At 37.7% G+C, this 14,081-nt stretch overlaps 1 protein-coding gene across 3 annotated transcripts in view; it reads right to left on the reverse strand.

The window, feature by feature from the left end:
- LOC131794051 (tetratricopeptide repeat protein 28-like) overlaps window positions 1-8,306 on the reverse strand; it is a 9,239-nt gene extending 933 nt beyond the window's left edge. Inside the window, exons 1-6 of one of the 3 annotated variants that reach the window (XM_066160243.1) lie at window positions 8,135-8,306; window positions 7,133-7,286; window positions 5,983-6,144; window positions 5,642-5,719; window positions 4,945-5,012; window positions 1-4,338 (exon numbers count right to left, since the gene is read on the reverse strand). The exon at window positions 1-4,338 is cut by the window's left edge and continues 933 nt beyond it. In XM_066160243.1, the coding sequence (XP_066016340.1) occupies window positions 1,024-4,338; window positions 4,945-5,012; window positions 5,642-5,719; window positions 5,983-6,144; window positions 7,133-7,229 (3,720 nt within the window). In that variant the 5' untranslated portion in view covers window positions 7,230-7,286; window positions 8,135-8,306 and the 3' untranslated portion in view covers window positions 1-1,023. Of the gene's footprint in view, window positions 4,339-4,944; window positions 5,013-5,641; window positions 5,720-5,982; window positions 6,145-7,132; window positions 7,287-7,720; window positions 7,797-8,096 lie in introns of those variants that run through there. The other 2 variants (XM_066160245.1, XM_066160244.1) reach the window with 2 other exon arrangements.
- Between the last annotated feature and the right edge of the window lie 5,775 nt (window positions 8,307-14,081).

The raw sequence follows: 14,081 nt of genomic DNA on the forward strand, positions 1-14,081 counted from the left end.
TAATTATAGTGAACTCTGCGTCCCTCTTTCCTAGTTTAGATTACATGGACAATTTTTAGCCTCTCTGTTGTGGTTCTTTAAAACGAACGGATAAGTGTTTGGTAAAACGGACAAAAATTGACCAGACTCGTTTGATTGAAAACAGGGTTGTAGCCAGCTTTTTGACTAATTGTATGCCTCTTCCCTCAGAAATTTTAATTTTTGTTTCAACATTTGTAAGAGTCATATTATCTTTTAGTAAAAGTCAAGCGGGCAGAAAATAATTGTAGGTCGGGCTTACGGGACTTGAGGCTGGCTACACCCCTAAAAGTAGGTGTAATGTCTCTAACATATGGTTAGTAAATTTAATAACATCATCTCTGATGTTAACTTCAAATTGAGCTTAGAATGGCAATCTTGGCACTGGCAGAATTAGATTGCATTAAAATGGATTGAGTTGAAAAAATGGTAATCAATTTGTTGGTAAAGATGAAGGTAAATTGTAACAAAGTAATTTATGATGTAGAAAACGGTCTAAGATCAATTCACATATTCAATTGACATACATATTCAATAAAAGTTTTGGAAATAAAAATTCGCTAACTTTTGCAAATGACGAATTGTTTCTTTGCTTATCAAAAGCTTAGAGCATACAGGTAATTAAAATCCGGTGGAAAAGCCCCTGGTTGGGTAAAAGAAATAAACTTTAAATTATTTTCCATACAACTGATTGTAATACAGGAACAGAGCTGAGTGACATGTTGGTGGAAATGGAAACCTCGTTCATAACAGAGGCCTTGTTGCATTTCGTTCTCTTCTCAAGCATCTAAATTTAAGGTAACAAAAAAAGGCAATTCCACTGATCAAAATATAATGAAATAGACTGCTTTTATTTCTTTACCAAAGTAAAGTTACACATCTCAAGTTCCATTTAACAAAAAAGCGAAAAGTAAAGAAAAATAGCCAAAAATTGTTTAAAATATAGAAACATTTAAACCTTCCAAGTTCCTACGTCATTCTTTTGAGATGAAAAAAAATTTTATCTCATTTATGTGATTTTCTATCCAAATTTTCTCTTTCCTTTGCCATCAAGTCAAAAGTGAGGTCATCTCCAATCAGCATAAAGGGTGCCCAGTATTTGATGTCGCGGAACTTATCTGATTCTCTGAGGCTTTTCATGGCCAGGTTCAGTGACTTGCTTGTAGGTTTACCTTCTGCAAGGTGTTGATAAAAGCATTTCATGAACTCGAGAGTAGCCTTGTCATCAATCGCCCACAGGGACACCACAACAGACCGAGCACCAGCCCCCATAAAAGCGCGCGCAATGCCAACCACACCTTCAGCCTTGATCTCGCCCCGACCACTGTGGCAGCAACTGAGCACAACAAGTTTGGCGCGAAGTTGAACATTCGACACATCTCGAATCGTTAAAATGTAGTCCTCCTTCTCCGTAGGCACAGTATATATTCGATCTAGGTCAGGTGTAAGAGCAATTTCGCCAGTTTCCGGACATCCGTGTGCCGCAAAGTGAACTAAGGAAACGGAACTGAGTCTTTTCAACACCTCACGTTTCGTGGCCTGTCTGCCAGTGATTGGCGTGATATTCAGAATTTTTCCGATCATTTCTACTTCTTCTTTAGCACCCGGAAGCTGCTCGAAGGGTTTCTCTCCCTCGCTGTTAGTAACCTCGGATACCCACGGATCTCCTACAAGTAACGCACCACTACTTTTGTGATAATCATCTGGGCAATCAGCAATGAGTCTAAGACTTGTTAACGATGGAGCGACTCGGATTGTGAACGATTCACACAGGTATTTAGAATTACCATCCTTCAATGCAGCGTAAGGAGCGATCCACAGGGGTCCATCAGGAATAATGAGTAGCTCATCCCCTTGAATCAGGTCAGCCACCGGCTTCATAACGATATCATACAAACTGCTCAAGCATCCATCTTGTTGGATGTGAGGTTTAGGGTTGACTTCTTTGGTTTTCTCATCCACTTTTGAACGGCCCTCCCTCAAAGCATCCAAAGATCGATTCTCGCATCTCACATTAGAACGAACACCAAGTTGTGTATAGACACCGAGCATGAACGACTCAAAGGACTGGCTAGATCCACTATTCTCTAAAACAAAACCTTTGAGTTTACTTTGTCTTAACTGAACTTGTTTTCCTTCGGACACAACCCAAAGATTGACGTTCGCTTCGTCCACTGCCTGAAAGACAGTGTTTGATGGAACGTTTTTTAAAACTGCGATATCTTCATCTTCTCCCTTGTGCTGACTTGTTCCACCAAAAAAACTGGATTCCATGAGGTCGGTCAGGGCTTGAGCTCGTCCTTTCTCAGCAACAAATAAGGCCTCATCTACATTACCTTGTTCTACGAGAACTCTCCACAAACCCGTATACGCCATTTCATACCGATTTCGAAAACTAACTTTCCACTCATCTTTAGATTTTAGAAGTACTCTCAACGAATTGTATAAGTTTATGCTAGCTTGGTAATGTTCAACGGCTTTTGGTAGTCCCCCTTGCAGCTCAAAAACGCGTCCTAATGAATAGTAGCCAAATGCCTCCAAGCATTTGTCTCCTACTTCTTTAGCTATTTTAAGATGTAGGTTGTGGTACTCTATGGCTTTTTTTAAATCACCCAGACGGCCATAAGTATTGCCAAGATTGCCATAAGCAACACCCTCCCCATGCTTGTCTCCTACTTCTTTAGCTATTTTAAGACGTAGGTTGTGGTACTCTATGGCTTTTTTTAAATCACGCAGACTGTGATAAGCATTGCCAAGATTGCCATAAGCACCACCCTCCCCATGCTTGTCTCCTACTTCTTTAGCTATTTTAAGATGTAGGTTGTGGTACTCTATGGCTTTTTTGAGATCACCCAGACTAGAATAAGCATTGCCAAGATTGCCGTAAGCAACACCCTCCCCATGCTTGTCTCCTACTTCTTTAGCTATTTTAAGATGTAGGTTGTGGTACTCTATGGCTTTTTTGAGATCACCCAGACTAGAATAAGCATTGCCAAGATTGCCATAAGCAACACCCTCCCCATGCTTGTCTCCTACTTCTTTAGCTATTTTAAGATGTAGGTTGTGGTACTCTATGGCTTTTTCGAAATCACCCAGACGGCCATAAGCATTGCCAAGATTGCCATAAGAACCACCCTCCCCATGTTTGTCTCCTAATTCTTTAGCTATTTTAAGATGTAGGTTGTGGTACTCTATGGCTTTTTTGAAATCACCCAGACTGTCATAAGCATTGCCAAGATTGCCATAAGAACCACCCTCCCCATGCTTGTCTCCTACTTCTTTAGCTATTTTAAGATGTAGGTTGTGGTACTCTATGGCTTTTTTGAAAGCACCCAGACTTAAATAAGCATTGCCAAGATTGCCATAAGCGTTACCCTCCCCATGCTTGTCTCCTACTTCTTTAGCTATTTTAAGATGTAGGTTGTGGTACTCTACGGCTTTTTTGAAATCACCCAGACGTTCATAAGCATTGCCAAGATTGCCATAAGAACCACCCTCCCCAAGCTTGTCTCCTACTTCTTTAGCTATTTTAAGATGTAGCTTGTGGTACTCTATGGCTTCTTTGAAATCACCCAGACTAAAATAAGCATTGCCAAGATTGCCATAAGCGTTACCCTCCCCATGCTTGTTTCCTTCTTCTTTAGCTATTTTAAGATGTAGGTTGTGGTACTCTATGGCTTTTTTGAAATCACCCAGACTGTCATAAGCAATGCCAAGATCGCCATAAGTGTTACCCTCCCCATGCTTGTCTCTTACTTCTTTAGCTATTTTAAGATGTAGCTTGTGGTACTCTACGGCTTTTTTGAAATCACCCAGTCTGTGATAAACATTGCCAAGATTGCCATAAGCAACACCCTCCCCATGCTTGTCTCCTACTTCTTTAGCTATTTTAAGAGGTAGGTTGTGGTACTCTATGGCTTTTTTTAAATCACCCAGACAGCCATAAGCATTGCCAAGATTGCCATAAGCGTTACCCTCCCCAAGCTTGTCTCCTACTTCTTTAGCTATTTTAAGATGTAGGTTGTGGTATTCTATGGCTTTTTTGAAATCACGCAGTCTGTGATAAGCATTGCCAAGATTGCCATAAGCACCACCCTCCCCATGCTTGTCTCCTACTTCTTTAGCTATTTTAAGATATAAGTTGAGGTACTCTATGGCTTTTTCTTCTCGATTAGAGAGGTCTATGACTTTCTTGACATCACCTGAACTCGCACTTTCATGGTCATGACTAATAGAATCTTTTTGCTCCATGGACTTATCTCCCACTTCACTGACAGACTGAAGTCTTAATGACAACAAGATCCTATTGTTTTTGTCAATCTTTTTTTATGTTAAGACTAAAAAATGTGGAAAAAACAAAAAGGATTATGTTTCTGATCATATTGATATGCAATATATAGTCCATTTTAACATTTGCGTGCTTGGTTCCCAAGCCTCTGAACAAGAGTGATGGGTAAGGGTGACCTTGTTATGATAAAAACATTGCTGCTTTTTAAATGTAAACTACTTTGTTATTATCTTCACTAGATACTGGTCTCTATCACAATAAGGTAACCTTCAGCTTCACTCCAAATCAAAGGCTTGGCAACTAAGTACACAACTATAAAATGGCCCATTAGGAGGGCTTGCATGTAAGGATAATTACAAACTTGGTCTGTGAATTAAAGGGTTATCTAAACTAATGTACCAGTTATTGGCATGGATAGCATAACTAAGTCAAATTGGCTAAAAGGAGTAATATCATTAATAAGTCATAAGGTAATAACTTTTCCCACGTTTTTTAATCACACACACTTATAGTATGAGCTGACAAGTTCCCATCATGATTAATACCCTTCTTTGTATTTTCTCCCTTAAAACATCAAATTATGGAAACTATTTCCATTATACCCATGGTTAAAAATGAAAGATTTCTTCAAAGGATACAGCTAGTCCTTTATCACACCAAGGGATTGCTTCTTCAAATCTCTTCAATTCAACACAAGCAGTGGCTCCTGTAGGCAACAACACAAAGAAGCATATTATTACTGTATCATAGCTCAATTCTGAGAAAAGAACCTGAAACCATTGAAATCATTACAGACTAGAAGAAAAAAAAGACAAAACAAAACAAAAAAACCAAGTGGAAAAGAATAAACAGGCCCTATTAGGTTTCAGTTAGATTTATTTAGCTTTTAAGACAACTGAAACTTCTAAGAACATTTATTAAATTGGGACCAACAATTCCCACAAAATCACTAAGAGTTAGGTAAGTCCTGATCCTTACTTAATTCTATACAAAAGAGCTAGATAGTGACTTAACATATCTGACACCTGTGACTCATTGAACTTAAGGAACTAAAATGTTCTCGCCAAAATTTTGCTTTCACATTGAGTTCTTCATCCCGCTCAAAATAATATTCTCATCATTAAATTAATGGAAAGTTAAATGGCATAACAGTCAAGAGCTGGATTCAAATGTTCACCATGGTGGTCTCCACCTCTTAATTAAAGTCAATTGAGACAAGATTGAATTTCATTTAACCTCATTCAACCTTAGAGTGTTGAGTTCTTTTATTATTATTATTATTATTATTGTTATTATTATTAATATTATTATTATAGCACAGCTAACATATCTAACCTCTCACAATTGCCTTAAGGAAAGTTGGATTTAACTCAATAGCTGCTTCTGCATCCCTTAGTGAATCCTGGTGATTTCCTGTTATTGAAATAAATATCTCTGATTAGCCATACATGTAGCAAACCAACTACCATTACTATAATTTTGGGAAGAACTTGTGATGCTCGTTGATATTTGGGTAAGAGGTTACTTCTTTGTATATTTGAGAGGCCAAGATAAGATGTATCTTAATTATTCCGGATATGCATTCAAAATTATCACTTTTCTCAGAAAACTACTATTGACAGCCCATTAGCTTCAAAAGAGAAAAAAAATGCCTATTAAAGCTCTCATCATCTTACCAAGTTTAGAATGTGCAATAGCCCTGTTGTTGTGCAGTTTGGCCTTCAGTTCTTTCTCATTGCAGTTCATTTTAATTCCTTTGGTGTAAAAATGAATAGCATTGATGAAATCTCCTTTCTTGAAGGCCTCATTACCCTCATTCCTATAAACATCTGCTGTGGCTGCAAAGAAAAAATAAAAGAATTAAAAAAAAATAAAAGAAAAATTTAAATAATGTGTCAAAGTCTGTGGTTGTAGTTGATATCTATTAGTGTATAATCAGAGCTGCCAAGATCTGGAGATTTAAAATCTGCAGATTTTCAATAGTTATGATGATGCTAATGATGATGCTAATGATGTAGGTGACAACATGGGTAAGAATAATGATGAATTATAAGCATCACTCAACTTGAGGCAAACCGCTGGGCATTTAAATTTTTGGATAGGTTTCCTAAAATTCCTATTCCCTGAGCAAAATTAATAATGTGTTCAAATGCACCACACAATTTTTAAGTAAAAAGCAAAATAATTAGCAATTTGACTTTCAACTAATTGATCAAGCTTTAAAAACTAATTGATCAAGCTTTAAAACTTATTTCTTAGCCTTATTTCTTCTGAGCCATTTGTTAGTGAAAGTGCACTATCTACCTTTCAAACACCTCAATATTCAATGATAATTAACACTTGTATTCTACTGGAAATTAGATGTGATGGTTTTTATTCAAATTCCCTAATGCCAGTCAACCCCCCTCTCCCCCCCCCCCCCCCGCCCCTTTTGGCTTGGATGATGATCAAATGCCTGTGGGTTGCTCAAGGAGAAGGGAGGGAATGTTGAAGCTTTCAAAGTGATTGTTTCATTGTAATAGAAAGATGATGGTGATGAAGATGGTGGTACCTATGATACAAACTTACACAATGGATGTTACATGATGATCAAATAAAGTCTTATTATAACTTTGTGTTATTGCTTTGAACTTTTAGAAAAGAAAATGACAAAGGCTTCTGTGCTATAGATCCTCTAAATGAACAGCATATTGTAATTGTAGAAGAGAGTCATGACTGGCCAAATATCTTTTAAAGTAGTCATACAGTGTATAATACATCCTCTTGAAACTGGTGGAATAGAAAAAGTTCTAACAATAACTGAAGCTGAAGCTCAACACAGCCCACCTCGCAAAGTGTCCTCATCAAAATCTGGTGCATTTTCTATGTCAGGCAAGTCTTCATTTTCACATGAAACTTTAATTGGACTTCTTCTCATAGCCATAGCAACTGTAAGAAGACTGATGCTTCTTACAATGTTGCTGTTTTAAGTTATCTTGGCCTGAAAGAAAGTTGGTTGTAAATGGTAATAAACATCAGCTCAACACATTATCCAGTTGTAAAATAAATATTTTTTCCCTTCTGAGAATGGGAGGGATACATAGACACAAAATCACAAGCAATTAATATCATACTACAAAAGCAGCAAAAGAACAAAGATATATATATAATATAATTCAATATTTATAAAATACATTTGCATTTGACTGAAATAAATTGGGCAAGTGTTGTAAGTTTGTATAATTTGTTTCAACAGCAATTCAAATTATTTAAGAGGCTGTAGGTAGTTAGGTAAAGTCTGTATTTGAGCAGTGGCCCATCCAGGCCCTGAGCTTATAATACTGGTTTCCTCACATGAAGTGAGTGGGATTAACAACACCCCTTGGACGGCATGCCAGTCCATCCCCTTTCCCCCTGGCATTTCATCAAGCTTACCTGGCTATAATTTCTGCTACCCATTCAAAGGTAAACTTTACTCAGATACCAATCTATCATTACCAGTTGATGAATTTAATATTCCTTTCAATTCTCCCGAATTACTTATTTTATCCAAGGTAAATGCCGGGTATTGCCTGCGAATTTTTGTGAAGTCGACAGCTGTAACTTGTTCAAACAAGCTCAGCTTAATTAGCTCTAGGTAACACGAAGCGGCATTACAATTTATACACCCAAGAATCAAGTAAAAGTTAGCGATCCTCGTTAGTTAACCGCAGGGACGTCTTTATTGCCAGAAATCAGAGAAAATTAGGACATATTAAGAGCATTTGAGGGAGAAAATGTTGACTGAGAAATTCAAAATAAAAGTATTTACCTTCCATTGAAAAATCTGGTGCAACCATGCGTTCTTACCTCTGTCGCGGAAGTGGAAGGCACATTTGACTGCTTTACGACCCTGCTTCCTCAATCCATCATAGAAGTGTTTAAAAAAAAAGTCACTAAGACTGAGAAAGTACCAAGAGAGAGTCGACAGCTTCGTCATAGAACGAAGGATCTCTATTGCGCGTTGTGAAAACGAAAGGAGAGTCCCCTAGCCCATAACTCTGTGCAAGCTTTAAACCGGAAGTGCACGACTTTTGTCACGAAGCACCTCCATTCCTCCGAGTTCTCACGCGGTCTCGCTCTCTGCTGATATCGAGTCACGCGCTCGTTCAAAAAAAATAAATTCTAAATAAATTTTTCGTGACGGAGTTGTCTTTGTACCAGGATCTCTTTCACTCATCTTTGACTCGGCAGTTAGTGGTCACGCAAACAATGTCTATCGTGAACAATGTCTCAAGAGCTCCTGTTGACAGGTTGACTGTGAAATTCGCAGGAGAAATCGCGCAGGACACTGATCGTTTTGATCTATTCAAGCTCTGTGAGGACCTCTTCTTGACTGAGAATGAGAGGACGAGCATGTTCAGAGAAGGTATTCAGTCTTATGATCTTTCGAAGATCAGATGCAGTGCGGAAGATAGGAAGAAATAAGGAGTTGTCAAGGAGAATAAGCTTATTGATGTCTATCAGAACAAATGTGGGATTCCATTGAATCATCAGATTCTGAAAGATCATGGAGTCTTCTTGACCTGTTAATGAGATAACTTCTCATTACAAAGACGCACTTTTTACAGAAGAACAAATAAAGGCACGCCACGACTTCTAGGCGAGAAGATACGACATTAATATTTGAAAATCTTCAAACGAACAATTAACACCCCGATGGCGTGACAAGAGAATCGTTCAAGTTAATATAATTCACTCCTTCTTCAAAACTCGCGAGTGAGACATTCTGAAGAAGATGAGAAGATTATTTACAGGTGAATAATTTAAGTTGCCTTTGAAATCATGGTTGTCTCCAAAAGTGCACGAACTGTTTTTTTTTAAATCAAGGTTGATTTCCAGGTTAAATTCACGAGTTGCCTTAATTAAATAACTTTAAAGTCTCTTCGAGTTATAGAGCTATTATTAGCTCTTCGGATTAGATTAAACCGTTTTGTGAACAATCTTTTGACGGTGGTATATATGCGTTGAAAATCTGAAAAGGAGAGGCGAACAGTAATTAATTTGACGTGAGCCACAAAAAAAGTTTAATGAAGACATACGTCAATCACCTAAAGAGTCCTCTTTGGCGCTCCTTTCCGAGTTCCTAGAAAAGAGTATGCTTAGCCTCCATGCTAATGAAAAATTTTCTGATCCTTCGAAGCCTGATCCATTAGTTTGCTCCTCACAACAAACGAGACGTAGGTCCTTCATCAGCAGTGTAACCAGATTTATTTAAAGTGAAATTTCGTGGTGAAACAAGAAAGCATTTTAACTGGCGAGCACGACAATTACAATCCTCGACAATAACATGGAAAATCAACACCCTAATACCTTGCGATGAAATACAATGCTTAACTGGGTTTGTGACGCTAGACGCGTGACACGTGTGACAGAACAGAAACTAACAGAAAAAAAATGGCTTCGACGAAATCTCCTCCGCGGTCACAAATATGAGCTTATATTTGCTGGACTCTATCTTTTCCAAACGCATTCGTTTCCAAAAACATCCATCCTCTTTCAGTGAGCCGTAGTCGTCGATGAATACAATTGATGAATTGGAAAACAACGATGCGATTGGCTCTTTTAATCTTAGACTTTGGCAATAAAGAAACTAAATTAGGAAACCACAATGCTTTCCGCTTCAATCTAAATATAACTTACTTGGGATCGATCTATCTAGCCGACGCCCTGATTTTCCCTCTCTGTCCCATTATTTTCTCATAAGGTGTGCAATAAGTATATACCGACCTTAGGTTAGTTGGAGTGACTTGCACTGAATCCAGCGGCAGTAGTCCGTGGGGGTTTCGAGAATAGAAAGCCACTCTCTTTATGGTGCAAAAATACATACCTCTCAATTCTTCCTCTAAGCTTTGTGCTGAATAAATAAAAAAGAACTAAGTTGTAAGTTATGGTAGTTTGGGTTTAACGTTTTATGTTGTCGTTTATAATTACCGCTCAGATCCTCACCTCTTTTGCACCTCTGGGGCGTGCCCCTGAACTGTTTTTTTTCCTGAGTTTCTTTAGAGATCCTCTTCCCTTTTATAATTTCAGACATCATTGAGTAGCGTGAAAATTTAGTTTGAGAATTATTCTCCATCGTTTTCTTCCTTTTGTTAGTTTTCTGTCGGGTTGAACAAGAAATCGCTAATAGAAGTTCTCAGCAGATAATTCCATCGACTCAAACCAAAATAATTTGCTCACACATGACATGAACTAACGCTGATGCGTAAAATAAAATCCCTGCAAAATTTTATCGTCACAGACATACGTTCATTGCATTATTCGTCAGAATCATGATCACTGCGGAAGCCTGGAGCCCAAGTTTGTGACGTCATCTAAAATTATGTCACATCAAGGTAGAATACAAAGTTAATGAAACTGAGAGAGGTTATATCTCGTCATGTACTGGAGTGTGTCACCTAAGAATCACTTTAAAGTTATACCCAGTAATTTAACTGGCACAAATCACTTAGTTAAGAATGAAGAATTACTTTTACTTGTTTGGACGGGCTCATATCATCATTTGACTATTCGAAGCAAAGATATTATGAAAAATTCCTTTTCTTGTATTTATTTTCGAACATTTCAGCGCAAATGTTCCTCGGATCAATATTTTCTAGTAGATGGGACGCTCTTAATTTCCAACTCCACAACTTAGAGAATGAATAAATTCGCCTGAATTCGTGCGTTGAGGGATATCGGAATAACTAAAGAAATATAATTCTTCCGCACCAATATAATGATTCACGCGTTTTCACCGGATGCCCCATAAAGACATATCGAGCCAGCTTTAGTTTATGTTTTACATTTGCACGAAATTGTAATGAATAAATAATGAAAAGACTGCAAAAATATTTGAAAATTAGTGGTTTGAAGTTTGCGAAATGAATTTTTTCAATAACACAAGTGTGGCGTATAACTGCACATTGTCTATACTTATAGAACTTTAATTGTGCTTGAAAATTAGCGGTTTCCCATCAATATCGCTGATAGTTATCCCTACGACATCTGCAAATTAATAATAGTGACAACATCTCAAAATACCTCATCATCAAATGCCATGAACCAACATTATAGAGAAAGCCCAATCGCCTAGGGAGACTGTTTGGCGACAGTTTTAGGCTCGAGACATGTCAGGGGAATAACTTAGAAGCTTAATTGGTAGTACAAAGACACAATTGAGCCACAGAGACTCTACGGTGAGCGAGGTTTATTACGAAGTTCATATGACACGCGTCCTGCATACTGCTAGGATCAGCAATATCGATAGCGTAATGTTTGTTGATAGAAATAGTAGAGATGGTAAGTTTATTTTCATTGTCTAAATCACCTCTGAGCTGACCAGGTTCTGTAAAATTTTTACATTTGTGAGAAAGAGGGTTAGTCGTCATATAAATAGAAATGAGTTTCCCCAATGTAAAACACTCAAATATAACGCTTAAACTTTTGCAACTGCGGCCGATGTTTATAAATTGTCAACGAGTATTGTTGCCTAAAGAATTTGCAGACTTATCATAACGTGTTTAATGTCCTTTAAAAGTTTCCAAATGTTGTTTGTCTATTGTATAAAGAGTTAAGTTTCGTCTTAACTAGTGCAGTACTTGAACAAGTCGCTAAGAACCGAGCTCCGGGTTTTAAAGAGGAACCCGAGAAATAAAAGCAATCAACAATTTAGTAGACAGTGAAAACGTTTTCTCGGGCCTTTTCGTGCGCAAACGCGAAACCATTAGCGCTGCTGCGTGTTTTGCCTGTTTTCTTACCAATCGGGTCATTATTTTGCGCAAATTGACTTTCAAATGCAAATGCACGCGGACTGCCCTCGTGATAGCATAGTTCTACTGAGGATGAGGATGAGGATGGAGATTTACAACTGTGAAGATGTGTCTTGTTGTGAGTATTGCTTAGTGATTGCTTTGCATAACTGGCAAAATGGGAGTAAAATTCATATCTAAAGTAAACGTGAATCGAATTTCCATTATTCAGAGTTAATAATGATGTTCGTGAATGATTTTGTTTCAGACTTTTGAGTCCAACCCAAGAGTTCAAGATATATTTCCCGCCTTTAAGAATTTGAAACTTGAAGCCGTAATCAACTCTCGATCTCTATATCTTCACGTTAGACGAGTCATGACTGCACTAAAAATGTGTGTTTTCTTTAAGCGACGCGGAGGTTTTCATCGAGTATTTAATGAACCTGGGAGAAAGACACAAAGCATGGCCCGTGAGGCTGGAGCATTTTGATGTATGTATTCTATTACGCCAATCAAGGCTACTTACGGATATATTTTGTTGTATAGCGCTGTATTGTGATGTAAATTGCAGTAGCGGGAGGTGTAGTGCTCTCTGGGGATACATACTATTGCTTAGGATCCATCAAATACTTTTGCTCGCGCGCGATTGATCTAAACACAGCAAGTGACTGCATATACCTCAGCTAAAACTAGGTGATATTTGAGAATATTATCTGAACGAGGTTCCCCAACTTGCAAACCTTACGTCCACCACGATAAGTCAAAATGCCTCAAAATTAATTCAACTCAGGGTAATTAGGTATTATCAACTGAATTGATAACATTAATTGCCCACCGTAAAGAGTTTAAAAGCTCAAGTTTCGAGCGTTAACCCTTTGCAATCGTTCTGACGAGGGGCTAATGCTCGAAACGTCAGTTTTTAAACTCTTTGCGGTGGCCAGTTTACGTTCTCAACTCAGTTGATAATACTAAATTATCATGTTATACTCTCTCACCGACGCAGCATTACAGTTTCTTTATAAATTTACCCCTTTCTTAATTCAATTCAGTAAGCCGTTCATTGACATTTTTCACGTGCGTTGCAAAATATTTGAAGGATAAAAAACACAACAGCTTCTCTTTTGCGCGAAAATATGTACGGATATTTGTCCTTGGACATTATCTGTTCCTTGAAGCTCACAGTTTCCATCCATGTCCATCGGTGTTCAAAACCGTGTGGCAATAAAGAGAACGATAGTGAAAGAGATACAATCGAAGAGATGACGCGCTTTTGTAAAGTGGGCGGGGCCTTGAAACATGAAATGTTAGTACACTGTTAGCTGCACACATTATCAACTCAGCGCGCGGGTCAAAACAAGCATTGAAGTCCACATAGGATCTGCTTTCTCTATATCTTACGTGCATCCTAAGAATATGGAGACAGACAATGTCAATCAACGCAGTTTTTGTATTTTATAAACTCAGTATATTTCTCTTACACAAATAAGTAAAAAAAAAAAGCACAATAGAAACTGCATTAACTTGTTCAAGGCATTTAGTTAAGTACACGTTAAAGGGAGACACCAAAATGAACCCATTTACTCCAAGACTGATCATTATTTCAATTCTCCTCACAGTATTAATACACCGACAAACATGATGTCAATAACAATTAAAGAAAATCCAAACTGGAAGATAATCTTTTACTAGAAACGTAATGTGACAGGAACAAGCGGCAGCAAAGAGAAACATATTCTTATCAGCTGAGAGAATGTTTCCTCAGAACTTGGGAGTTCATAAGTTAATTAATATAGACTGAGGTAAATGAACAATTATCTTCAACTTAAAATAAAAAAAAATCATCAAAACACTTCACACGAAATACACTGACATTATACAAACCATGTTTAGTTGAAACTGTCACAGCATGTCTTTAAAATCCTATGTTACATTATATTCAACCATGTGTGAGGTTAACTATAACATTTTATACCAGTATTTACCAATGGTCGTTACAATAATCTGCAAAACTAAGATTGATTTTA

The sequence above is a fragment of the Pocillopora verrucosa genome, chromosome 13 (assembly GCF_036669915.1).
Source record: "Pocillopora verrucosa isolate sample1 chromosome 13, ASM3666991v2, whole genome shotgun sequence".
NCBI classification, from domain to species: Eukaryota; Metazoa; Cnidaria; class Anthozoa; order Scleractinia; family Pocilloporidae; genus Pocillopora; species Pocillopora verrucosa.